At 52.8% G+C, this 25,601-nt stretch overlaps 10 protein-coding genes across 10 annotated transcripts; 7 read left to right on the top strand and 3 right to left on the bottom strand.

Moving 5' to 3' along the window:
* Positions 1 to 870: 870 nt before the first annotated feature.
* CONPUDRAFT_145585 (DUF791-domain-containing protein) lies at positions 871 to 3,229 on the bottom strand. Its single transcript, XM_007773173.1, has 5 exons — positions 2,600 to 3,229; positions 2,388 to 2,535; positions 1,886 to 2,355; positions 1,393 to 1,823; positions 871 to 1,326 (listed from the first exon to the last, which is right to left on the bottom strand). Exons 1-5 carry the CDS (start codon positions 2,811 to 2,813, stop codon positions 1,123 to 1,125), a joined length of 1,467 nt encoding a protein of 488 aa, XP_007771363.1. The 5' UTR covers positions 2,814 to 3,229; the 3' UTR covers positions 871 to 1,122.
* Positions 3,230 to 3,888: 659 nt separating this feature from the next.
* Positions 3,889 to 5,812, top strand: CONPUDRAFT_138635 (uncharacterized protein). The gene is made up of 3 exons (XM_007773172.1): positions 3,889 to 4,302; positions 4,362 to 4,560; positions 4,633 to 5,812. The coding sequence occupies exons 1-3, from the start codon at positions 4,068 to 4,070 to the stop codon at positions 5,177 to 5,179; spliced, it is 981 nt and encodes a 326-aa protein (XP_007771362.1). The 5' UTR covers positions 3,889 to 4,067; the 3' UTR covers positions 5,180 to 5,812.
* Positions 5,813 to 6,163: 351 nt separating this feature from the next.
* On the bottom strand, positions 6,164 to 8,063 carry CONPUDRAFT_61169 (NAD-dependent aldehyde dehydrogenase; the record flags this gene model as incomplete). Its single annotated transcript, XM_007772956.1, has 8 exons — positions 6,164 to 6,351; positions 6,411 to 6,509; positions 6,572 to 6,702; positions 6,764 to 6,967; positions 7,036 to 7,460; positions 7,516 to 7,708; positions 7,767 to 7,930; positions 8,013 to 8,063. 8 exons carry the CDS (start codon positions 8,061 to 8,063, stop codon positions 6,164 to 6,166), a joined length of 1,455 nt encoding a protein of 484 aa, XP_007771146.1.
* Positions 8,064 to 8,804: 741 nt separating this feature from the next.
* CONPUDRAFT_156294 (uncharacterized protein) lies at positions 8,805 to 9,369 on the bottom strand (the record flags this gene model as incomplete). Its single annotated transcript, XM_007773171.1, has 2 exons — positions 8,805 to 9,154; positions 9,210 to 9,369. The coding sequence occupies 2 exons, from the start codon at positions 9,367 to 9,369 to the stop codon at positions 8,805 to 8,807; spliced, it is 510 nt and encodes a 169-aa protein (XP_007771361.1).
* A 1,867-nt stretch (positions 9,370 to 11,236) lies between these two features.
* CONPUDRAFT_167333 (uncharacterized protein) lies at positions 11,237 to 12,161 on the top strand. The gene is made up of 2 exons (XM_007773170.1): positions 11,237 to 11,376; positions 11,460 to 12,161. Exons 1-2 carry the CDS (start codon positions 11,280 to 11,282, stop codon positions 11,867 to 11,869), a joined length of 507 nt encoding a protein of 168 aa, XP_007771360.1. The 5' UTR covers positions 11,237 to 11,279; the 3' UTR covers positions 11,870 to 12,161.
* A 2,874-nt stretch (positions 12,162 to 15,035) lies between these two features.
* Positions 15,036 to 17,462, top strand: CONPUDRAFT_91786 (glycoside hydrolase family 16 protein; the record flags this gene model as incomplete). Its single annotated transcript, XM_007773169.1, has 13 exons — positions 15,036 to 15,140; positions 15,196 to 15,392; positions 15,460 to 15,550; positions 15,604 to 15,792; positions 15,848 to 16,040; positions 16,103 to 16,173; positions 16,242 to 16,520; positions 16,574 to 16,700; positions 16,760 to 16,822; positions 16,885 to 16,904; positions 16,953 to 17,063; positions 17,141 to 17,310; positions 17,369 to 17,462. The coding sequence occupies 13 exons, from the start codon at positions 15,036 to 15,038 to the stop codon at positions 17,460 to 17,462; spliced, it is 1,710 nt and encodes a 569-aa protein (XP_007771359.1).
* A 975-nt stretch (positions 17,463 to 18,437) lies between these two features.
* Positions 18,438 to 18,856, top strand: CONPUDRAFT_156291 (uncharacterized protein; the record flags this gene model as incomplete). The annotated part of the gene is made up of 2 exons (XM_007773168.1): positions 18,438 to 18,651; positions 18,711 to 18,856. The coding sequence occupies 2 exons, from the start codon at positions 18,438 to 18,440 to the stop codon at positions 18,854 to 18,856; spliced, it is 360 nt and encodes a 119-aa protein (XP_007771358.1).
* A 1,647-nt stretch (positions 18,857 to 20,503) lies between these two features.
* Positions 20,504 to 20,841, top strand: CONPUDRAFT_91772 (uncharacterized protein; the record flags this gene model as incomplete). The annotated part of the gene is made up of 2 exons (XM_007773167.1): positions 20,504 to 20,621; positions 20,675 to 20,841. The coding sequence occupies 2 exons, from the start codon at positions 20,504 to 20,506 to the stop codon at positions 20,839 to 20,841; spliced, it is 285 nt and encodes a 94-aa protein (XP_007771357.1).
* Positions 20,842 to 22,198: 1,357 nt separating this feature from the next.
* CONPUDRAFT_83759 (uncharacterized protein) lies at positions 22,199 to 23,650 on the top strand. Its single transcript, XM_007773166.1, has 10 exons — positions 22,199 to 22,294; positions 22,352 to 22,380; positions 22,448 to 22,458; positions 22,507 to 22,538; positions 22,573 to 22,576; positions 22,725 to 22,784; positions 22,841 to 22,981; positions 23,034 to 23,265; positions 23,322 to 23,376; positions 23,435 to 23,650. Exons 3-10 carry the CDS (start codon positions 22,449 to 22,451, stop codon positions 23,624 to 23,626), a joined length of 726 nt encoding a protein of 241 aa, XP_007771356.1. The 5' UTR covers positions 22,199 to 22,294; positions 22,352 to 22,380; position 22,448; the 3' UTR covers positions 23,627 to 23,650.
* A 287-nt stretch (positions 23,651 to 23,937) lies between these two features.
* Positions 23,938 to 25,409, top strand: CONPUDRAFT_138629 (uncharacterized protein; the record flags this gene model as incomplete). Its single annotated transcript, XM_007773165.1, has 6 exons — positions 23,938 to 24,105; positions 24,165 to 24,238; positions 24,293 to 24,395; positions 24,453 to 24,673; positions 24,728 to 25,022; positions 25,075 to 25,409. The coding sequence occupies exons 1-6, from the start codon at positions 23,991 to 23,993 to the stop codon at positions 25,407 to 25,409; spliced, it is 1,143 nt and encodes a 380-aa protein (XP_007771355.1). The 5' UTR covers positions 23,938 to 23,990.
* Positions 25,410 to 25,601: the final 192 nt, after the last annotated feature.

Raw genomic sequence — 25,601 nt, 5'->3', positions numbered from 1 at the left:
GCAGATTCAGTCAGTAAACGCAGTTGGGGAGAAAAGGAGGGGGCTGAGGGAAGGAGGAGGAACGTTGCAGAAGACGTCCAAGACGCCCTAATGCTAATTTTCGGCCTGCCATCGAGGCGCCTTGTCGGCATCTCAATCGGAGTTTCTGCAAGGACGTAATAACGCACAGCCACTGGTCAGCGATTCAACAAGTACTTCAGCTGCACATTGCAGCGTAACAGTTGTAGCTTTCTTCAACTCGGAGTCCATGAGAGTCCAATCCCTTACACTCGCAGTTGAGCGCCTGTCAATCCAATTTCCGTCGTGTCTCACAGGAATACTTTCAGAATTCGTACGCTCTTGATGGGGATTGCTGAGCAGCTATCAGTGTTATGACGCCAAAGCAGCAAGTTGACGCGGCGTGACCTGCAACATCTAGTCTAACTAAGGCGCCAAGCCTGTGTGGGTTTGGAAGGCCAAGAAGGTGACAGTGGTGACATCAAAACTTCACGCTTCTCACGACGAGCACAGATCGGTCGTTCTAACCAAAAGCGAGAAGAGATCCAGAGTCCATGCTAGTAGGGAAAAGCACAATGTAGTAACGCAGATGATACTGCGTTACCTAGACGGCCGTAACTTCAAATGATCTTCGCGTGATATGTAATCAACCGACTAAACCGAAGGATAAGTGTCCGGTAAACGCGTTACGCGTGATTTTAAACCAAGACCTTAGGTCGGTATGGCATCAGTGCTGTAGAGGACATTGAAGATGTTTGTTGGTACCTTCCATCGCAGAGTTTCGCAATCTCCGAAGGAACAGAACGGTAGTCGCCAGTGACCAAGTACTCACACGAAGAAGGCCCAGGGTTGACAGTATGGTTGTCGAGTTCCGAGTCGTTCATTTATTAACAAGCTGCTACTACGAAACCATCCATCATACACAAAGCAGGGGGTATCCCATCTTAAATACAAAGTACCTTAGAGTAAGTCAGTCAATACGCAACTCCTCAGGCCTCAGCCATCCATCCTCCTCTCCAACTCTATCTCAAAAACCGCACCGCATAAAGTCCCTGTTCTGCTCACGCTAGATCCACCACCCCAATCGTCCTTGGTGTATACATGCAACCAGGCCGATACGCAGGATCAAGCAGGATGCGCACTGACGTTCTCCTTATCCGACGGCACGCGCTCGTCCGCCCGCGCCACGACCACGACAGCGGTGACAACCGCCGAGATCGCGAGCATGAGCGAGCTCGCCGAGAGCACCGCGTACCGCGCCGAGGACACACCCGTGAGGAGCGACACGACGACGAAGATGTTGAGCGGGACGCGGAACAGCGCCGAGAGCTAAAACGCAAAACCCATTTCGTCAGCCCAATCGGCCCATAGTGTGGAGGGGGAAGGGCAGCTCACTGTCGCACGATGTTCATTCGAAATCAACGTCCCCCTCAACATCCCCTGCACAGGATAATACATCCCCACACACGCCTCGAACGCACAAAACGCCCAGAACCGCGTGCGCTCCTCGTTCCAGCGCACGCTCACCGCTAGCGTGAGACTCGCGAGCGCGCACACCAGGCTGCTCAGCTTCGCGTGCAGCGTCAGCGACGAGTCGCCCGGCGCCTGCGGCGTCGGCGGGGGCAGGTACGACGTGACGGCGGTGTAGAGGAGCGAGCCGAGCATCATGCTGATCATGAAGCTCGAGAAGATGTATCCGAGCGGGAGAGAGACGGTCGGGAAGTGCGGCGAGGACTCCTGCAGCGCGGGTACCCAGAGGAAGACGAAGAGGTACATCGAGCCTTCGAAGCAGGTCTGCGTCAGCCCGATGGCGAGCAGAATCGGGTCTGGACGCGGCAAGGCACATCAGATGTGTAGCTCATCACGATTAAGACAATACACAACGTACCGCTGCGAACAATCCCCCACGCCTGCCCGAGCCTCTTCAGCTGAAACGGATCGCTCCCCTGTGCACCCCCCTGGCCCGCCCCAAAGTTCTCCGCCCAGCTCCTCCTAATCGCGCCATACGCAAGCACAAGCATCACCCCGCTCGCGACGAACGGCGCCGTATACCTCCCCGTCATGCCCACCAGCTTGTTGCTCACGACGCCCGCGCCCGTCGCGACGAACCCGTTCACGAGCGTCGCGCGCCCAAAGAGCGTGGACAGGTCCGCGGACGGGATCGCGAGCGCGCTCGAGGCGCTCACGAGCCACGACTCGAACGCGGAGTAGAGGATCGAGGTCGAGATGCCGCCCATGACGCGGCCGAACATGAGCACGGGCAGGAAGGGGATGGTGATGCATGCGCAGGTGAGCGCGTAGGTGGCGCAGAAGATGAGGCAGAGCTTTTTGCGTCCGCTATTGGGTGGGGTGAGCACCCTGGAGAGGGCGAAGGGACATTGGTGACTCACTGCTGATCTGCCCAGACGCCAACGAGGGGAGCGGTGAGGCCCGCGGAGAGGAAGCCCGTCACAAAGAGCACGGCGACAACACGCTCGTCGAAGCCGTACTGCTCCCTATATAACGAGTACACGTACGGCCCCTGCAGCCAGTCCGCGCCTGCAGCATACCCGATCGTCATTCAGCGCACATCCACGCCATAATGAAGATCAAGCAAACGCACCCATGACAATCGCGTACACCACTAGATACTGCCTCGTGAGCTTGGCGAGCGCACTGTACGGCGTCGTATTCCCCCCATTCTCAAGGCGCTCAGCGGGGTAGTTGTCCTTGCGCAGTTGCTGCTTCTTCCTGGACACGTACCGCTCGAAGAGCAGAAACGCGATGCACGAGATGACGAGCAGGATAAGCTGGAGCTCGTAGAAATCGGCCATCATAATATATCGGGTAGGGCCCTAATATGCGCTCTAAGACGGCAGGATGCGGGAAAGAGACAGGAGGAAGGAAGGGTCTGATGGAAGTTGCAAGGCCACGACGGGTGTGGTAGGGATCCGCAAGGCGAGGCAGCGGCGATGACGATGTCCTGAGAGTGCAGGAGGCAACGTGAGAGACGGGTGGTGCTATAATAACCGTTCCCTTTGAGGCGTTCCACGTCGAGGTCGAACGGTGCGTGCACCCGGAGACGAGTAAAGTCAAAGAGCTAAACGCAAATAGCGTTGGACCAGTAAGAAAGCGGTGAAGCAGATGAGACTAGGAAAGGAGAGAGGACTGCGTATCGTGGACCTGTTGAAGATCACGGGATGGCAGTGGTAAAAGGATGGGCGTTCAGAAAGAACAGTGAGGCATTCACACCGTCTGCGGAAACAAATGGGTGAAAAAGAGGTTGGGTGGAGATACGTTTCAGGCGGAAAGTTCCACTCATGCCAGTGCCCGTCTGTCAGAACATCCACTGGCATGGCCGAACGCGTATCATATCTTGGCGTTTCCCACCCCATCCGCAGTATCACGCTCTATGTTCGCGTCGCCATTGCGACCGGTGTACAACGTCTCTCCTCTCCACCGTGCTCGTCATTGTACTATGCACGGTGAACGTCTACGTCTTCTCCATAACCAGCAATGCCTCGATGCTGTTCTGCTGCATAACTGCGTGTTTAGAATGTAGCAACATCGTCTATCGCCCTGACCGCATCATAGACCTCACGAGTTCTCAGATCAAGCGCCCATGCCGTCCCCTATCAGATGATCCCGCCGATCCCTGAGCGCACTGTGTCCCTGACCATTCAACTCCATCCATGGGCGGCTATGACCACCTCTGCATCGTATGTGGCATCGCACCCAACAGCGGCACACCCATCGTGCACGACGGCGACGACATAGACGACCTCTGCGAAGACATCACGACCGCGATCGCACAACGCAACCCGGACATGTACACACAAGACATCCACGAGACGGTGTATGAGCTGCTCGAGCTCGTCGAGGGCGACGAGTGGAAGCCCGACGCGCTGCAGGGCTGGGAAGAGGGGTTCGGCACCGCGATCGCGATAGGCCACTTCGACACTGCTGACGGGCGGGCGAATCTCATCGATGACGCGTCTGGGGAGGGGGAGCAGCGGTTCCCGACGGGCAAGGGCGTACAGACGCGTCGGGTGACGCATCACACTGCTGGAGACTTCGAATATGTTCTTGAGATGCGCGCAGGGCCCAACGGAGAGACCGAGGAACGCCGAGAGCGAATCACATCACACACCAGCGCGCGCTTCCCGAACCCGAACTTCTTCGTCTCGGAGGCATGCTATCGGTACATAGAAGCTTGGATCAGCTGGGACGCTCTACCCGTGCAAAACCCCGATGTTCAACACACGCCATCGCTGGACATGGCTGGTGAGCTGTACGAGATCGTAAACTCGAGAACCAAGCAACGCGGTACGTCTTCGTCTCTCTTGCCTATTTACCAGTCTTTGACCCTTAGTTTCGCTCAAAAGACCGCCTCACCGGCGTCCTCCCCTACATCAGCTACAACGGTCTGGAACGGTCATGCGACCAATACCAGGACCGCTTCCCCGCCAGCTCGAACGCGTACAAGTGGATCGGATGCGGTATCGACGACGGCCTGCAGGGGTCATCCTTGATTCCGCACCTCATGGAAGACTTCTCTTGCTGGATGTTCATGCGCCCTGACTCGTGAGTATTCCGCGTCCGACGCCTTATAAACTCAAGCTCCGCCAATGCTGATACATGGCACCCCGCCCTCAGCTGGCCCACCCCCCCTCCAGACAACGCCCTCGACCTCCCATCATTCACCCCACTCGCCTCGGATGCACCCGTATCTCCACAGAACAACGCATTGACCCGTATCCCCAAAGAACTCCTCGACATGATCGCAGGCCGCCTCACCTTCCGCGCCTACTTCGCGCTCTCCGCCACATGCAAACCCTTCCGCCGCCGCATGTGCGACCCAAACGTGCTCGACCACGTCGCGCGGGAGATGCTGCTGCACGGGCCGCTCCAGTGGATCTTGCCCGTGTCAGCCGTCAAAGGCTCAGCGCAGGCCGCGCGGGCGGCTGCCGAGATGTGGATCGGCTTCGCACGAAGCGGCTCAGGGTCTGCGAGCCAGTCGTCGGCGGCGGCGCCGTTCTACGATGGGGACTTTCCGGCGTTTGCGTTTGTCGATGCCTGTTTCCGCTCGGACTCGATGAGGAACAGGCGCAGGATATACGGGCAGGTGAAGCAGTTCGAGGCGCTCTGGAGAGAGTTCCGTGTGAAAGGGTGGGCGGTGGATCGGTTTCATCGTTCAAGTTGACTGCTGCGACTGTTTTCACTTGTTCAATGCCAACGGTGTTGCCTACCTTGACGTTGAAGGTATATCTCAGCCTCGATGTCGTGCTTATATCATATTGCCTTCACAGTGGGTAGATTTTCCCGGCTTATATATCATAGCTCGTCACGAATAGACGATCAGTCCATGTCATCGGCGGCACTTACACTGCCTAATGGCAAGCAGAACTCCCCGTCCTCGATATTTTGGCTTCCTCGTCCGCGAGGACGGGCGCCTCTTCAACGATGCACTTAAACCCGTCCGAAGACCAGACATTGTCTTTCATAGACAACCCGACAGAAGCCGACCTGTTGCTATTTCCGAAGTGAAGCCAATAATCAAGTGGACGGAGAAGTCCGACTCACGTCCCGATATCGAGCGCGGAAACCAGAAGGTAGAAATCGCTATCTATCTCGAACATCACTTTAACAAGCACAGAAGCATATAATGGGGATAACTAGGCGTACAAACACTGCGTAATATAGCACAAACCGCTAACAGAGAAATATAAAGCAAAATCTTAAACACACATTCCGATTCCGCAAGGTATAATCAAGAAGATCCACCCTTAAGTCTCATCTCGGTGACATCTCCCGATCCCCCCACCCTGTATCACCGCCTCGCCAGCACATTCACAATCCACCCAACCGCATTCTGCACCCCGCCCTCCCGCCTCACCAGCGCAGCTAGCGCAACGCCCAGTATGATCACAATCGCGCCACCCGTCCACCCACGCCGCGCTGCCTAGTAGAATAAAGACGAAATAAAATAGATCATAAGAACAAAACGCATATAACACCGAGGATGAATCACTTTAGTCAGCAATGAGGACGGCGCGCGATGGATCTCAGAAGAGGGGGCGCTAAAGACGTACAGTGGACGAGGCCTTGCCGTGCGTGGCGGCGGAGATGCGGCCGTTGTTAGCCGGGCGCGCGGGGAGCTTGACGCCCAAGAGGGTTTCGAAGGTCGCTAGCTTCTTAGACTGCATGTCATGCGAAATGAGAGATATGAATAATATGGCGGTGTGCAAGAGAAGAAACGTACAGTGTACGGCGGGTAGCGAGCGCCCATGATCTTGTCGAGCCAGGACGGCGAGTCGAGCGACGCACGGAGGTGCGTGAACATGTCGAACGCGTATTTGCGCGTCTGGTATCCGTCTGCACGCGTGCATCAGTCACTATTCAAATACGAGGGGAAAATATAGGGTAATACGCACTCCCACTGGGGCCGATGCCACCGAACGGAAGACCGTCAGTGGCGCACTGGAGCAGAACTTCGTTCGCAACAGCGGAGCCACTCGTAGTGTTGTCGAAGACTAAACAGAGATTAATGTCAAGTGGTGACCATTAAGTCACAAACATGATGACGCAAACTCACCCTTGGCCTTGAAAGCCGCGTCCTGGGTGAAGACGTACAAGGCCAGCGGGTGATCGTGCTTATTGATGTACTCGAGAGCATCATCGACGTTGTCGACAGGTAGGATCGGCAGGACTGGCCCAAAGATTTCCCTAGATAACTCAAGTTAGCTTCCCGTCGCCTTACGGGAGTGGCTGCTGAGATTTGACGTACTCGCTCATGAGTGAGTCGTCTTCCTTGACGCCACGAACGATGGTGGGCGTGATGAGCTTGCCTGCCTCGTCCATCTCATCCAAACCACCAAGGACGACAGTGCCTTGGGTGTTCTCGACGAGGCCCTTGAGCCGGTTGAAGTGGCTGGGGGCGACGATGCGGCTCATCTCCTTGTATGACTTGTCCGGGAAGAACGACTTGTGACTGCATCGTATCGACGTCAGCCTTCCGACGCCTCGTTTACTCGACAGCGAGGGAAGAGAAAAACGCACGCTTCCTTCAACGCCTCGACAAACTTATCCTCCGCCCCGCGCTCAATAAGCACATAGTCCGGCGCAACACACGTCTGCCCCGCGTTCGCCACCTTGCCCCACAGAATCCGCTTCGCCGCCGTGCGCATATCGCACTTGGGGTCGATAACCGCGGGGCTCTTCCCGCCGAGCTCGAGCGAGACGGGCGAGAACGTCTTCGCACCTGCCATGTTCACGATCTTACCGACGCGCCCGGAGCCGGTATACAGGATATGGTCCCACGGCAGCTCGAGCAGCTTCGTCGTCTCGGGCACGGCGCCGAGGACGACGCGCACGACGTCCTGGTCGAGGTATTTGGGCACGAGCTCCGCCATGAGCTTCGTCACGTTCCACGAGAGCTCCGAGGGCTTGAGGACGGCGCAGTTGCCTGCTGCGAGTGCGCCGATCTATGCGCGGCGACGGGTGTTAATGCTGCGCGCGGATATGGAGCGGAGTACGCACGAGCGGGCCAAATGTGAGCCAGACGGGGTAGTTGAAGGGCGCGATGATGAGCACGACACCCTTGGGTTCCTTGCGAATGACGGGGCGTGTTGCCGCGAAGTTGAGCGAGAACGGCGCGCGCTCGGTGCGCGCCCATTTCTCCACGCGGTCAATGGCAATCTTGGTGTCGCTCAACGTCGGAAGCAGGTCCAGGCTACCGTCTCATTAGCAGACGTGCTCAAATAGGATGGCAGAACAGTTAAGGGACGCACAAGGAAGCCTCCATGGGGTGCCGCCCCAGGTCCGCCGCGAACGCCTCTTTGAAGCGCTCCATGTTGTCCTGCACGAGGTAGCCCAGCTGGGTGAGCTGGGTGCGCCGCGCCGCGATGGACTTCATCTTGCCGCTGCGGAACCCGGCGCGCAGGGCTGCATGCATCTACAGACGGTTGGATGTCTCAGTTTCCTCACTACATACTGGCAAGCGTCTCCAATTGCATCTACTGAGCAGCGACGCTCACCTGATCGATCTCCTCCAGCGAGGTATACTGCGCCTTCTGTTCGTCCGACATTGCGTTGAAAGTGGTGTGTGTGTGGTTGACTAATTTGTGTTGAGTACTGAGTAAAGTTGCTGATGAGGATGGCTCGTTAATGCACTATGCTCGCACGTTGTGGAAGGTTTTTATCCCTGAACGAAGTCGGCGTTCCTATTCTCAAACACTAGGTCAGCCGAGACGGCGCGGGGTATGCGTAGTATGTGGTGGTGCAAAGTAGCGGGGTGCAACGATTACCGGTCTTTCTTTGCGTTCTGGTTGGCTGTCCGGTCCGGCGCCAATGACGGCAATGATCTCGTCAGTCTTTTATCACGGGCATTCCCTTTGTGTATTTAAGCTCGGCCGCGTCACCAACGTCATGGCCGAACTGCTGGCACCGAGGTCGGTGTTGGGTCGGTGGCTGCGCCGGAGACCGAAGGGTAGCCTGGTACGCCATTGCAACCAAATGTATCAGATAGCATAGTAAATATAGATGAAACTACATTGTCGACTCAGGCGGATTGCTCTCAGAACAGATACATCTTGCATGTGTCGAGAAAAAACCACTCGGATATTATGTGATGAAATACATTGATTGATTGTTGTATGAAAAGTGATTGTAGCAATGCGGTATGTCGTGGTATAGTGATATACATATTATGCCAAAAGGTGCTGTGTCTTGTACAGTATGGGTTCTCTATGTCATGATGATGAAAACGAGAGGACGCGAACCATCCCTATCGTCCTTGAGTAGCGTCCTTGAGTCCAGACTACAGGCGATCAGAGAACGCGTCCAGGAGCAGGCACACGCCTCCATGTCGAGCGACCACTACGCTCATCATCCGACGAGCTGGTGCTTGCGCTACCATGGGAAGGCCTGCGCGACGAACGGTCTACGCCCTTGGAGCGCGGGCTAGACATCGGCGGGGCGTGGTGGGTATTATGGACGTCAGAGCTGCTGGGGCTGGGATGACGCGTGTGCCACTCTACGCTCTTCCTCTGTCTCCGGCTGAGCACCGCCGAGGGCGCAGCGTTGCGCATGGCCGTGAGGGTCTCGGCATCCAGTGCACCCTTGGTCAGGGGCGACTCCGCAAGCGCAAGGAGCTCAGAGAGAGTGTACACTGGGAAATCTATGGCGCTGAGTTAGCCACTGAAGTAGAAGCTATGTTGTGAAGTGGAACGTACTGTGTGCGGAGAAGGTGCTTGAAGTGGCGGACAGAGCAGGCGAAGGCGAGCGCGCGCCGTATGATTCGGAGTCAGACCCAGAGCAAGTCGAGTCAGAGCTACGCCCTCGGCGGTGGACCGGGACGTAGACGCCGGTAGAGCTAGCTTGGGAGGCGAACATCGCTACGAATATAGTTGTGGGTTGGTGACTCGAAGTGTTGTAAGGGGTTGGTGACGGAGAGCGATGAAGCTGCTCAGGAGGGTAGGCGACTCGAAGAGCGGAGGGCTGCGAAGGGTAGCTTGAGCTGCGGAGGCCGATGAGGACTGGAGGTGCTTGTTGGCTGGGGAGATACCACCATCATCCTGGGCCTCTTTATACAGGTGATCCAAGCGGACGGACAGACACGTATTGTGACATGACCGAGCGGCAGGAAAGCTGAGGAATGCACAGGCGGTGCGTGGCGGTCGCGTCATACTCACCCCGAAGGACAATGTACATTGCACAAGCACGCTCTAAATGGGAGGAGGCACAACGAGTGTCGTCGAGAATCGGCCGGAAACATGGAGAAGGTGACGGAACAATCCGCCTCCCTCGACAAAGCCTCCGAGGACACGTCCGAATATTCCTGAAATGGAAGCAGGTGCCGCGTATCGGCATGGATCGCTTATAGACATTTCCCACGACTGAGAGCCTGTGCTTTCTAAGCCGGTGCTGAAAAAGCGTGCTTGACTTGCATCGACGTCCGAAGCTGGTGACCGAGCACCCGCAGACACCTACAGCTTTGTCATCCACATGAATGTCAAAGCTCATGAAAAGCATCCTCGATGATTAACACTACAGGCAAAGCGCTTCATTCTCATGTCGAAAACCCACAAGAAAATGAACTGGAATGGAATCATTTTCTTGTAGATTTCCACAGGACAGAAAAGTTAACATTTTCTGAGACGCCGAGTGCCCTAAAATGGCAAGTTGGTGTCAGATTTCAGTCTCCGCACCGGCAGACTTTTTATAAATGGAAGGAGATCTGATTTCCGCCGCCTGAAAATCGGCCAGAACATGAAAACTATTTAACGTCTTTTCGACAAGGGAAAATATTGCTGGAAATGATTCCATTCCAGGTCATTTTCTTGTTGATTTTAGGCACTAGAATGAGGCGGTTTGCCTGTAGTGTAACTCCATGACATGTGTACCGGTTCGCGTGATAATCTCACCACGGGTCAATCCATAATCTCATCACAGGTAAGCTATCCCCTGTGTTTCGTGAGGTTACATGCTGCCTCCGATCCCTGCGATCACGGCCGAGTCGTCCGCCTCACCACTAATCCTCTGTTGCTCACGTTCCCGTCCGATGGTTAAGCGCCGGCGTGATGAGTTCTCATGTCCTCGGTTACTCCTTAGGGAGGTTGAGTATTGAGTCTGAAATAGCATATATGTTCTCCCGTACCCTGATCGTCCCGGCGCCGAAGAGCCCGTCGCACTCAGGCCCTACTAACTTATTCTTGCCCTCCCAACTTTATCAATGGTCGATACTCATCCGCGTCGTACTAGCATTCTTTTGACCTGCCCAAGGTACCTGCAATGGTGAGTGGTTGACTTTCGCCTTTGGAAGGCAGAGAAAAGCACAGTACTTGCCGCATCGCTGTTAAGGTTGATGTAGCACCGTCTTCACAGTATATGTTCCAAATTACTTTAATATCGACAATAATTCCCATTCCTACTGCATTGACTGCTCGCTATACAGATCAAGTTCGAGATCTACGATGCGACATGATCGATATCGGAGTCGTGAACATCGGATAGCGCTAATAGGTTAATTAGTGAGCCGGGCTTATAAGCCGAGGAGGCGTGCTCAAGCTTCCTTATGGCGTATTTCTCGGATAGCTTAATCTTGAATGGTCTTTGACCGTTGAGGTCGACCAAGGGCAAACGTCGGTCTCCTTGCCGAGATGTAGCGCTTAGCCACGGCAGGAGCGTGAGAAATCTACTCCAAGCTGGCCACTTTGTCTTCACGCGTCATGATGCAGATGTTGGACTAGCACCTTGACTAGCACTGCAACGCAGCAACGCAGACCCACCCACTCCTTATTGCCATGGAAGGCAAGATATGTGCTAACTGCGGCAAGGAGGGAAAGGTGATGCAGTGCTCCCAGTGTGGCATCACCTTCTACTGCTCTTCGGAATGTCAACGTGAGTTCATCTAGTTATCGCCCCCTATCACTAGGCCCGGCGCCCGACGCGCTCGTCCCGAAACCAACACCATCAACTTACAGGCGACCACTGGAAGACGCACAAACCCAACTGCCACCCCTTCGCCGGCGAGAACGTCGTCACCCTCAAACCAACCTACATGGGCGCCGGGATGCACGCCTCCACTATCTCGCCCACGACTCTGCAGCAGCGAACAGTCGCGAACACCAAAGACGCATCGCGCAAGGGCATCTTCATCAAGATCCAGGCGCCCGCCGCCCCGGCGACGGCGCCTCTGTACGTCTACAACAAGAAGCGGGACCTGCAGTGCTTCATCCATCGGGACAGCAATGAGGCTGGGTACGACGAGGTGGTGGAGACGATCCGCGCGCACGGCGTGATGGGCATGAAGGCGTACTTTTCGGCGTTTCTGAAGAACAAGAACGCGCTGGTGGTCAAGGTGTCTGAGGTGCTTGAGCCGCAGCCGTTCTAAACGCGTCGCGTCGCGGGATGTGTGGGACATGGGATGTCGGATGTTGATGGTTTCGATTATGTGCTCGTTGGGTAGAGCACCCTGGGTCATCATTGTTCGTCTGCGTAAACACTGATGTAACGACTCCGCTTTAGACATGGTGCCTCTATACCTTTGGCGACAGAACTATTCATCCCACCAATACGTCACCTTCGTCCTCAAGCTAGATATGACGGAATCAAGTACCCCTCGCACCTGAATCCAAAGCCATGAGCACTAGCGTAGCGTACTCGCTCCCTCTTACAGAAATATTATGAGATCATTAAGTTGTGATCTGTTTCAACGAAACTCAAGCCCGAGAACGAATTTAGAAACCTCGTCACATTGGTTTCAAAGCCTTGGAGCGTCGCAAGCGCTCACTGATCCTGGTTGTGTGGTAGCCATAGCTCCGATATCCCTCTGTAGGCAGATGCAAGTAGCTCCCTTTCCTGTTGCTAGAATTTTGGGCGTAGCCGAAGACGGGCCTGCTCTGTCGGAGAACGTCGTACTGACGGGTAGTGTTCTCGTAAATTTCAATGCAAAAGGTATACGAAACCGCACGTGAAGAAAAGTAGAGTTAATTGCATTAAGTCTGGCGCGCTCAGACGCTGAAGACCTCCTAGATTTTTAGGCCTCTCCTTCATCCTGTGTAAAACTCCCCTCGTTGTGTAGCCTAAAGGCACTGTAGATGAGATATTCCGTACTGAGCGCATTATTTTGAACCTTCGTAATTAATCCAAATGCTCAGAACATCCCTCTCACATCCTTACAGTCTTCTGTTCTCGGTCGAACGACGTGAATATAGACCCAGCGCACTTGCTTTTGGGGATAAAAAGGGCAGTCAGTGCTGAAGGAGTATTCGAAATTTTAGCAGCGTTTCATAGCGTCGATCGAAAACAGATAACTTGCTAATATCTTCTGAAACGATCGAAGGACATGTGCGCCATGGAGTGGAAGCACAACCCCTACGCAACGGATAAGCTCGACTTTCATTTGTGTTGATGGCTTCTTATACAGGTGCATTTCTTGTGGTCACATTTGCCATGCTTTATACGGTATTTTCAGTTATACATACCCAGCATTGATCTGCCCGGCTGCGTCTACATTATTAACGGGGCGATTAGCCCTTATCACGGGTGAGTCCTATCTCCGCAAATCCTGACGTGACATTGTGATTTTCTTTTTCTTTTTCTTGCTTTCTAGGTGGGCTGACTGGACCTTCTGGAGTACTTGCTTGGCGTGCGGTTTGGGTACGTATCTGCACAAGACTGATTAGCGCGAAAAGTTGGTTGTTGGAATTCTGTGTTCGTTACCGCTCGCATCATGACGTGTCATATTCTATCTTATTATATCCGAGTTTTCGTAGTATATATTCCTGTCGTAGATAGTTGAATTATTCACGCGATTGCCCTTCGGGCACCCTCCCCTCGCCCAGGACAAACGCGCTGTGCGTCGTCGCGAGCCCGTGCGACCTCGAATTTCTACATTGGTTTTCTTCAAAGAGCTGCGGGGTGACAACATGGAATTGTTTATGCCCAAAAGCGAAACAAATTTACCCTTCGAGAAATTGATATACAATGCATTCTACCCGGACGACAACTCGTACAAGCACCTCGATTTGATGTGAAACCCCTAGAAAGGCGACGAAGTGGAGTTCTGAGTTGGTACCTGGCCTTGTTGTGTGTCCGAGCGTGTGCACAGTATTACGTGAAACTTTGTACACTACTGAGAGTTGAGTTTCGTATGATACCATAGTACATAGATATAACTCATCAGCAATTTTACTCCGATCTTACGGCCCCCATCCGGTTTTATTGGATTTCTTAGTCCTGGTCACTCAGACGCTGTAGGGCCAGTGATCAGCAGCAAAAGTGCCTCAAATGTCCCAGACCCTCGATTCTAGACACGGCAGTACAACTAGGCATCATTGTATAATAAATCGGCCGGGACCGACGTGTTATCATAAACATTCAAATAATACACACACATTCGGTAGAAAACCAAATAGTGAGAAGTATTTTGAATAAAGTACGATCACAGCTGCTATACACCAATTCGGACGACGATTGATAACTTGATGGCTTTCCAAGTGGGTTGCCGTGATGTTCCGCTCGGAGGCGGATCAGATTTACGTTCGGTGTTGTAAATTCTGGCGAATAAATCTACATATATATGGGCTCTCCGGCAATTACCGACGTCAACAGGTTTTGGCTTATGCTCCACATTCGTTCCTTGCACACGATTAGCTCGAGATTCTTTCCACCACCGTCTCTCTTCTCCTCCACCTTCCGAAAATAAGCACATAAAACATGTCAAAAGTTTCGCCGGTAACAAGTGGAATGGTCCAAGGTCTATGGAGAAGCGCCCAGTGTACGGGAGCGGACTTCCAAAGAGCCCCATCAACTCTCTGCCTCTCTCCGCCTTGCCCATGCAGAACCCTGTCTTTTGGCGCTGACCAGAATCTTCCAGCAGACAGTAATCAATCGTCTAGATATAGGTAACCCCAGCCTTCTCGGTCTCATAACAACTTGCCTCTCGAATCCCACTGAACCTTACTGGACGCTGCTGAGGCGGTGCTGTGTTCTCGTGGACACATGTCCTATCGCTCATGATAGGCACCTCTCGTCGTGCGTTGATCCAAATTGATCCTGACAGTCTTGGCAGGCGTCTATCCTAACCTCCGCCCGAGCAATGGCTCTCTGAAATATCGGCGATTGTTTTGCAACGTGAGATGCGTCGTCACCGTTCAGCACTCACTTCACGCGCTGAGGTGCGCTGGCTCAAGTAGACAGGTTCCACCCACATGGCGAAGCCGCTCGTGCAGACCCGGAAAGTACGGGGAACAGACTCCGGGTGTCCTGCCGTAATTCGGCCTCTGTTACCTCGAGGAAGACGCTGTCAAGGTTTCAACACGGTTCCGAGGGCGGCCCAAACACCCCGTCCCGAAGGTCTTTGGTGGGAGAGTGGGATACCGGGGCGTTGATGATTACAGCCATCGCTCTCTTAAAGTCCCATCGGGGCCGCGTCCCCGTCAGATTTTTAGACGGCTCCCTTTCCCTCTTCCGTTAATACCCTTTCTCCCTTGGCCATGTCGTCGTTCTCGGATCGGCCCCGCTCAAATGCTTATGACGCACGGTATCGCTCGGTAATGGGGAGCCCGTTGCAAAGCGCTTATGACTTCGACCCCAGTTCACTCACCTCACGGCTTAGCAGTCCACCAAACTCGCGGCCCTCGTCACAAGCCTTACGTGGTGTTTGTATATTGACCCTTTCGTCACCGCCCGAAATCACTCATTTGCCTTGATTAGCACTTCCCTCTTCCTGCTGACCCTAAACTATGGGGGTCAAACACATCTCCTGATCACCCTGATCCAGACGACTGGCTACACGAACCCGATCCCAAGAAAGATCGCAACCTCAACAGCACTGGGCACATCTTTACTTTCAGGGGCATATCAAATCTTGGATGTCTTCTTGTTCTCATACTATGCATCCTCGGCCTTTTGTATGTTATCGACCTTTCTCCCCCGCCAGTGTACACCTCTAACCTTGCTCATCCGTCTCGACTCCAGCGCTGGCTACCCCATCGCATCTGCACTTACCTCGCATCCGCGATCCAACAATGGCGGATCCAACATCGGCGGTATCAACGCCAGCGGTCAGGTACGCATTCTTCAGCTCTTTTATACGTTCAAGTTATACATCTGGATATACAGGTACCCAAGATGTTCGGGGACTTTGCCCTGATCGATGCAGACACGCCCTCGAGCGCTTACACCTACAAATCCTTCAATGACGGGAGCGAGTGGCAGCTTGTCTTCAGTGATGAGTTCGAGCAGGACGGGCGGACATTCTGGCCGGGGGACGATCCGTTTTGGGAGGCGACGAACCTTCATAATTGGCAGGTGAGCGCTACGTTATGTCCGCTAGCGCTAGCGGCTTATCGGCCCGACTTCGCAGACCGGCGATCTTGAGTGGTACCATCCTTCAGCCGTCGCTACAAACAACGGTGCAATGGAGATTACGTTCAGTGAGAAGGAGATCAACAACCTGGATTACATGAGCGCCTCGGTGTCGACGTGGAATAAGTTCTGCTTCACGGGCGGACTGATCCTTGCCTCTGTCACACTCCCGGGGTCAAGTTCTGTGAGCGGTCAGTACAGCTTTGTGTCAGTTGCTGTGCCGTCAGCCAATTTACTAAGTCTGGCTGCGCAGGTATGTGGCCCGCCATCTGGACGATGGGTAACTTAGGTCGAGTGGGATATGGTGCTACGCTTGATGGCATGGTAAGCACATGCACCACGATGGCGTGCGAGGGAACTAACATCGCTCAAACCATTTCAACCTATCGCAGTGGCCATACGTGTACGACTCCTGTGACATCGGCACTGTCGCGGCTCAAACGCACAACGGTGGCCCTGCAGCCGCAGTCCATAATGGAGATTCGGGCGCGCTGTCTACTCTCCCCGGACAGCGGCTCTCACGTTGCACGTGTCCAGGGGAAAGCCACCCGGGGCCCAAGCACAGCGACGGCACGTTCGTCGGACGATCAGCGCCCGAAATCGATATCTTTGAGGGTCAGGTGAACGGCGGTTCTCACTCCGGTGCTGTGTCTCAATCGGCGCAGTGGGCGGTGCGCATGCTACGATTGTGATTGTGCAACAACGTTGACGAGTTCTGCTATAGCCCATGAATGCGGAGTATGAGTGGGACAAGACGGGCAACTATCATTTCGCTGATACTTCAATCACGGCGTGGAACCCATACCAAGGCGGTACTTATCAACAGCCGACGTCGGCCGTCACGAATTCTAGTAAGCGTCGATGCTGTAAGGCCCATACATTGGTCAAGGAGGCTCATATTGATTTGCAGATTATTCGTGTTATGATCAAGAGAGCGGGTGCTTCGCGACGTACGGCTATGAGTACAAACCAGGTTCGTCGTCTTCCCGAACGACGGGAGCGCAGAGCTGATCTGTATATTTTGTTCTTGATCAGGTTACAAGAACGACAGCGCTGTGCGTAGCTGCTAATGACTGTGTCCTTTGTCACCTAACGTACTCTAGTACATCACCTGGATCAACAATGGCGTGGAGGCTTGGACATTTGAAGCTGGCGGCATGGCAGCGGATCCGGAAACCGAGGTTAACGATAGGCCTATCTCTGAAGAACCTATGGTGAGCATTTATCTGCAGCCGTCCTTCCATGAAACTGTTATATATATCCTCTACTTGAGTCTAACACTACTCTACAGTACATCATCGCGAATGTCGCGATGGCCACGGGTTTTTCGTTCGTGGACACTGCAAACCTTGTGTTCCCCACGAAAATGCGAATCGATTGGGTACGAGTTTACCAGCCCAAGGACGCCGTCAACGTCGGATGTGATCCAAAGGAGTATCCCACCTCGGCGTACATCCAACAGTACGTTCTACATCTGCAATTCATCCCTGCTAGATGCTCATGTCACGTCGTTATCCAGGTACGCAGAAGCCTACAACAACCCCAACCTTACTACATGGGTCAAAGATTACAAGCAGACCATACCCAAGAACTCGTTCCTTGGAGAGTGTTGATGGCCGTGATCGTTCCTCAAAGAAGGACGCTGATCTGTATCTTTTTATGACATTATTACGGTATAGATGACGGACTATTACAAGTACTATGATACTTTAGGGATACGTTATACCACTTACGCGTAATGAATTTCCCCGGAGGACGATTTCGATGCCAGGGCGACTCAAAGGTGCTACTGTTTCAGAATCACACATGAGCCCGTTACGGAGTACGCCAGCCCTTGATAGTTGTTTCATTCTCCGATCTAGACGGCGATTATTGGCCGGAGATAGTCAAAACACTCGCTTATCAGCATTTCTGGCGTTTTTCACCTTGATCCGTCACGGAATAATGGCCTGACGGACCGAATTGATGTGCATTCGTTCGCCGCGAGGCAGCCTGCTGTAACACAGCTCGCGGGCCTGGTTATCAGGTAGAACATGCTAATATTATTGTGGTATGGAACGCTAACGTGCTGTAAGTTGTGAACAGCAAGGCTACCCGGCTAAATGAATAGCTTTCCGGTTCCATAGGTCTTCCGCCAAGAATATAAGGGGTCGTGCTCATGACGTTGAGTGGCACTAGATAAAACACGACGCAGTCATCCGTGAGTGTACTCACGTTTGTCTCACCTAGTACAAGAGATTCAACGACCTTGGTTGACCGTGACCGGAGGATTATCCAACAGGCACTCTCTGACAGTCGCTTCACATCTTCTGACTTTCGAGGAGCACGAAATCCGCGGCTCGCGGGAACGAAACTTCGGCACGCAATTACGTGTCGGTCAACTCATCGTTGAACAGCACCGGTGTAGGCTAGCAAGATGAAGGTCAAAAATTACTGATGCACGGGAGATACGCTCAATGTTCCGGGCTTGCTTGGACAATACCCATGGTAAGATATAAGAAGAGGGAGTACAATCTTCGTGCTGAACAAGGACACAAGAAACCCACAACATTACACAAAGATTCTCCACGAAGAAGCTGTAGCTCAATATGTCGTCACACACGAACTACTCCTGGGCTTCCTCCGGCTCTGGCTCCGGCTCTGGCTCTGGTGGCCAGGGCAATGGTCAAGGCTACGTGGACGATCGGGAGCGAAAGAGGCAAATTCAGGCGGCATACCGTGACGAAGAAAGGAGGTTGATTGACAGGCTCCAGGTCTTGACGGGAGGAACAGGTGACAAGCGCGCCAACATTCTGGCGAGATGTAAGTCGGCCAGAGCATCGCAACTACCCTGAGACCTAATGGTGCATTTTGTTTTCCAGCCGTGGATAAACTAGAGTATCTCCATAATCAGGTCGACGAGCTGTCTAGGTCCAATGCAGAGCTCAGATTGAGCTTGAGACAGCTGCAGGAGCAGAGCCGTGGCCTCCAGGCGCTCATGGAGCAGCAGGGTTATTTCCTCCACTAATTACTTGAACTCGGATCCTGTGCGAGGGGGAAGTGCTACGGGAGTTCGTTGCCTACTATTTCGTTCTTCACGTCAGTGTAAGCGCCAGAGTTGTAATTAGCACCTACGGCATGTAGCTACTTCGCACCAGGAAATCAGATACAGTGATTGCTTCAGAGACAGAGGAACGAGTTGACTTGGCGAGAGATACATCCAGCTTGCACCTCAAAACTGTTCGCGAGTAAAAATTGTTGATTCAACGTCCGATTACTGAAATGACATTTACAATCAGTTAAGGGCGACAAGAAGTGGTGTTATTCTCGTGACTACAGCAGTCTGTTTAATGACTTTGCTGTGTAACATGGTTTAGAGCATGACAGGATCAGGACCAGGTAGTATTCGTAAGCTCGTACCTTGCATATTAGCGTAAACTTAGGCAGAGAGACGAGTAGAAGTGAAGGCGAGACTCAGAGTCGAGAGTTTCTGACCTAGTAGATGTGCCCCAAGCGAGCGCCTTGAGAACTTCGGTCATTGCCGAACTTTGGTAGAGCACTCACCGTAGCAATTCACAGGGGGAGTAGCCCAATAAGTTCTCAGAATTTATTGTGGATGCAGTTTAATGAAATCTTGCCAGGACAGCGAGACTTATTTTGGAACTTACCAGGGACGCATTTTGAATGAAGTTTGGCGATTTACACGTGACACGGCCAATTTGGTCATAAAAGATAATTTGATCTGAATATCTCCCCGCTAAGTACCAAATAAGTCTTGCTTTTCCTGCAAAACAAAGTTAAAGTACGTCTTCAATATTTCCACCATAAGTCCCGAGAACTTATCGGGCTATTCCCGCTGTGAATTCTGTCTCCGATTCATTCATCTCTGGCAGCATGCATGATAGTCCGCTCTTATATGCGGCATACGTTCCACTTGCAGCCCTTCACAAATTTGACTCAACGTTTCCCGCTTTCATTTGAACGTTTCCCACTTTGCGTAATACCGGCAACCCCGTTCTTGCTTCGAAATGCACTTCGAAAAGCACCGCTGCCTCGTGCGCCACCATTTGCTGGTGGTCAACTCTGTTTGCCGGACACGAAGCTTCGTGACTCCAGGTAAGGCTCTGTTAGCACGATCTGCCTTGGAACCCCTCAATTATCCACGCCAGCACGTCAAGAGGCGTTCGCCTCCCAGATCCATTCATCAACGTTAACGTTCGCACGTCCGCAGCTCCGATAGCTCCCGCACAGAGGTCTACAGAGGTACGAGGCAAGTAATGTTCTCATGACCTTGTGCCCCTGCTTCGACTAGCCATTCTAACGAAAACGAGCCAAGTGATCTCGGATTCTAGTCAGTCGTGCCGCTGCAATACTGGTTCCCCGATATGCGCCGCTTCGGACCCAAATACGTCACGTCACCCCTTCGCGCGAGATACAGAACGTTCTGCCCCCTTGCGGACCCCATAACGACACGTTCTAGTTTCCCAGGGACCTACGTGGAGTTCTATACAGTCCAATTAGCAAGGATCAGCAGTACGCTAACTGCCTCAAGCCGGAACGTATCCAAAAGCTATAAAATGGGTGTGCTGTTCGGCTTCTTCCCCAGCATTCGTCTTTCCATCCATCTCGGAGCTCGAAGTCACCTGTCGACCAAAAGCCCATCTAAGCCACAGACATGTCATTCCCAACCGTCGCCGCTGCTCCATACTTCGATGACGAGGAGCTGCGTAGCCTAGAAAGGCTCCGTGCCCTAACCAATGGTTCGAACGACAAAGTGGAGATTCTGAGGAGCTGTACGTCGGCACAGACGTCTTCATCTCTTGCGAATGCTGATAACATGCTACAGCCGCAGACCTCATGCAGAATCTGGAAAGAAAGCTCGAATTTCTGGCGAATGATAACCAGAGGTTGTTGAAAGAATCCGAGGAGGTCTCGGCGAGGAATCAGAGGCTACTTGCTATGACCAAGGTTGGACCTGGGGCAGTTCTGGCCAAGAAACGTGAGGCTAAGTAACAAGGCATATGACCTATTCGAGGCGAGAAGGGGGTTCAATAAAGTGAATGTACGCTGATAGCCTGTACCTGTAAAACATTCGTATCTGACCGAGTCTGCTCAGCACCAAGTCCGTAGATACAATGCCGATAATATGTAGTACCTCGCATCTATTCAGCTTGTTCCTGCATGTTTTGACAAATCGAGAGCATTTGGGTTGTGTGCTGTACATAGTCTTCACCAAGACAGTCCGGTATCCCCGATGTGTTTAAGCTTCACAAGATAACTCCGGCGCTGAGTTACGTTGCCGAGATAGCGCTTAGAACGTGGCGCCCAAGTTCGACCTACATCGTCCCTGAACGTTCCAGCATCCGCTCTCCCTCTACTCTGAATGGCCTCGTAATGATCTTGGTTTCAGCATTCATTCCGCGATCCGATACGCCACAGTATGCTATTAATATCGGCGTGATAGCAGCTATCGATTCCTAGCTGAAGTACATCCCTAATCAAAGGGATCAACTCCTGCAGGAAGATGATCACAGCAACTGGCGGGGTATCAGGGCACATCGGTGGAGCAGGCATAGCCACTACCCCGTGTTTGAGGCACTTGAAGCTCACCATCGCGTAGGTTTTCCTCGGCCAAGCGCTCAGGAACTGTCCAAAGTCATGACAGTCAAAAATAAGCCCAATCAGCGACCTCAAGAAGTTTGGACTTGTGCTGCGCCTTCAGGTGGATCTTCACATACTAAAAGAGGCTTTACGCATTCAAGCTTCGCTTCACTGATTGCTCGGAGGCCGTGAGGACGAGGGGGTTCAAACGGATTTAAATTGGTCGCGCCACTCCGTGTGAGCGGGGCCGTCGATTTCCGCCCGTCAAAGACTTTTTTGGACAAAGTCTCACCCCGGTGCCTCGCAAGGGCGTCTCATTTAAACTTGGAGATGACCCTTACCTCCATCACTTCCCAGAGACCGTGTTACCCTGACATGAGATACTTAAAGACCAGGCTTTGGGACTCGTCGCCCGGTTTGCCCCCTATCGTGATTGCCCCCAGATTGAACGATGTCTTCACTCGCTGCCGAGTTTGAGTTGCTCGAGGACATTCAGACTGCAAGGTACGCGTTAGGTGAGTTCTTGCATCTCCATGCTTCGCGAAGCCGGCTGACGAGAAGCGAAGCCGCGGTTTATGCCTTTACCGCCTATGATTACCGTGAGTCCGTCTCTGACCTGTGGGAGGCGTGGAGTCAGGTACATGGAAGTTAACGTTGATCGTCCCCACTACAAGTCTTGAACATCGACTTAGAGGTACGTTCTTTCAGTGTACACGCGGTGACAATGCGACTAATGCTGGGATACAGATTGGACTCATTTGGGTTGTTGACATGTTATATTTTTGGCTCTGTTGCTTATGTGCTCACTATTGGCGATGTCGAACAGGGCAAGAGATTCTCATGGACGACTCTGGTCTATGCTTTGGTGAGCCAATGATCCAGACCCAAACTACCGTTCTAGCTAAATCAGTGGGGATGTCAGCTGCGATATGCTGCTGTATACTTGACAGCGTAAGCAATCTTTGAATTCAATACAATTTAGTCTTTGGAACTCACCATATCGTCATGGATCTTATAGCATGACGATACGTGAGTCGCCTACCGCACTTACACCGCTACATGTCTGATTCGGGACAGTATTATCCTTGAGTACACCGTTATCGGACCAAGTAAGTAAAACTTTCGAGTCCTTTCTCAGTGGTCAGAGTCCTAATGGGATAATCAGAGGTGAGATTTCGTATCCGCTACGCCCGGACACACTTTGACATGTGAGCGACGATGAAACTCAGATGTGAGTCATGGCGCAGCAAGCTATATCAAACTAACTATGGAATGAACTAACGTTGACATTTTAGGTTACGAGTTGTACGCTCTGTCCCAGACCAGCACCTTTGCGGTAGTGCTCTTGCTCCAAGGTGCGCAGTTACCTCCGCCTTTCAAGTTGATTATGCTAAAAGTGCGTCTTGTTCAGGCATGCTCGCTACGCGAGTGTACATATTGCTCGAGAACTCCAGAAAGGTTCTCCTCTCGCTGACTGCATGTTTTATTGCGGATCAAGTGCTTAGCTTGGTGTCTTTCGTATCCGTTCTTTCCGTGGGGCCTAAACTTGTCTGTAAGGATCAAACGTTCCTCTCATCCCAAGTAACGTACTTATGTCACTTTAGCTGAGGTAGCAGCGCTTGGGGAAACGTTCTGTCTCACCACTATCCCAGATCGCCTTACTTGGGCGATACCAGTGGGAGCTGCTGCCTCGCTCGCATTTGAAATGGTATTGAGCGTCTACGCCCTTTGCTACATTTTCAAGCACGCGACGAGATCGCCGCGTGGTCTTCCTGCAATGTCGAGCTCCGCTCTTGCCACAACGCTCGTCCGCGACAATATACTTTATTTCGTAATGTAAAACGATTAATTTCTTCAACTAATTCTACGGTTTTTGACGCTGAACATCGCAGAGCGCTTTTGTCGATGATCGTCAAGGCTCTTCAGCTGTTACCCTCTCTCCAACTGGTACGTGGGTTTCATCTGTTTTGTCCAAAACTATCTCTCAAAGTTATATCCACATCAGTCTATTGCATTCGCGAGCGCGTACAGTATCACGCTTTCTCTCCTGATGGTGAGGCTAGGACCATGGATGATACTCAATTTGCGACGGAGACACGAGAAAGATGTGTCTGGGCTCGAAGAGATCACAGAGATGGCGACAGTTCAGTTTGCGAATCCACCTCCTGCAGAATACTACGAAGAAGACATATTTTAGCTTCTAGCACAGTCTCATTGTTTCTGAGACAGACCCAGCCAAGTAGTAGTCGTATGAGAAACACGTTGGCATTCTCAAAGGAGCGCAGCGACACGTGTTTGAAATCGGCTGCGCAAAGCAGACTACAGCACATTCCCCCTATCTCGACGCGTCGCGTTTCCTTGCGCGCGTCAGCCCGTGAGAACTTCGGTTATAACACCCGGCCTGTAGACCGCTCGCAGTTTCCGCGAGTCTGACATTGACCACCAACCATCCGTCGACGGCTTCGCCTTTCGTCAGAGTTTGACTTGGGCAATATACCCTTTATCCCTCTCCCTACTTGATTCCAGCTCGATTTGACTCTCTTCACAACTTCCTCGCGACCATGTCATCCGCACCCTTGAACCCTCTCGAGGTCCCACCATATCTGGTCCAGCCGTTGATTGAGAGCATACCTGGAGGCAGTAGCTCAACGACGATAACGTGTGCCCAAGCCTTAGGTATGTTAATCACCGTCTATGCGTGATCAACTTACCAGACCCAGACTCGGTATGAGCAGGGTCCGAGCTGTACATTGGATGTTCAAATGGCGAACTGCTACGGTATGCGCTCCAAGCAGATGACCCCACGAAGGTAAGAGTCCCAATCCAGGCTTGACTGCTACATTACTGAAGAAGCCTTGGGTAGTTAGAGTCGTACACCCTCCAGTCGCGCCAAACGTTGATCGCAGACAAGCCGGTGGATGAAGTTGTTATCGTCCCATGCATATCTAGGGCCTTGATTCTTTCCGGTGAGTAAACTTGACTTCGCCCTCAATGCCTATGACTGACGAACAGCTACTGCTCAGACCACCAAATCCATTTCTATACTATTCCGTCATTAGACCCCGTACCCAACATCAAACCGATCCGAAACGTCGTAACGTTCGCTGTGGACCAGCAGCATCTCCAGCGCCCCGCTCCCTCTCCCTCTGACCCCCCGTCCAAAACTGAGCAAGTCGAGTTCTGCGCTATCAAACGGAACAACATTCAGCTCTACGTTATACGAGAGCGCCCTATCTTCCAGAAAGTGCGTATTCGGGCTCATGATTTGGATGGGGTTCGGTGCTGACACTCCCTACAGGAGATCCCACTTCCCGATGGGGCCACTGTTGCACGTCGCACAGGGCAATATCTGTGTGCTGCCGATAATGCGTACTACAGCGTAATCAATCTCGAGGCTGCTTCGATGCTTTCGGTCCTGCCGGTCTCTCAGGCTGAAGACTCGGGACCTGTCAAGCCGTTCATCACCGTCATCAGTGAAAATGAGTTCCTCATACTGTCTTGGACGGGAGCAAGTACGCTTGGCGTGTTCATCACGGGTGATGGGGACCCTGTACGCGGAACGCTGGAGTGGCCAAGGCATCCGGAGGCTGTCTGTAAGCCCACCCATCCATCCTTCATATACTTCGATAAGCTGACGATGAGAAGGTCTTGATTATCCCTATATCACGACGCTCATGCAAACGGGGGCGGTCGAGATCCACAACGTGGAGACGCAGATTATCGCACAAGTTGTATCGGCTCCGGAGCCAGGGTCTCAGGATGCAAGTGTGAATATGTCGCGAATGGGTTTGAAGGCTTGCTTGGGTGGGTATATGGTTCCGACTTCTCAGCGGACAGACAAGATGCGATTGAAATCGGTTCGCCTCATCCGCCATCCTCCCGAGAAGCCGTCAGATCCTTCCCCCGAATCCGAACCCGAGCACGAGGAGGTGGAGGGATACGCTGTCGAGGATAGTCAGATAGAACCCCAGGAAATATGATACCCCAACGATTGTACTGTGACTGGGGTTTTGTTCTCGTCCCGTGTCTATTCCATACCTTTGCAATGCGCATTGAGTCTGTCGAAAAGTCGAGTCACATGATGTTGGCGTCAAAGCTCTTGTGGCATCCAGTTGAACTTGAATCTCCCCTCTTGTCTTCTCCCCTCACCCTTGTGCACGCGACACCACACC

The sequence above is a fragment of the Coniophora puteana genome, assembly GCF_000271625.1.
Source record: "Coniophora puteana RWD-64-598 SS2 unplaced genomic scaffold CONPUscaffold_10, whole genome shotgun sequence".
Classification (NCBI taxonomy): domain Eukaryota; kingdom Fungi; phylum Basidiomycota; class Agaricomycetes; order Boletales; family Coniophoraceae; genus Coniophora; species Coniophora puteana.
Note: the sequence above shows the minus strand (reverse complement) of the source record. Positions and strands in the feature narration are given on the sequence as shown.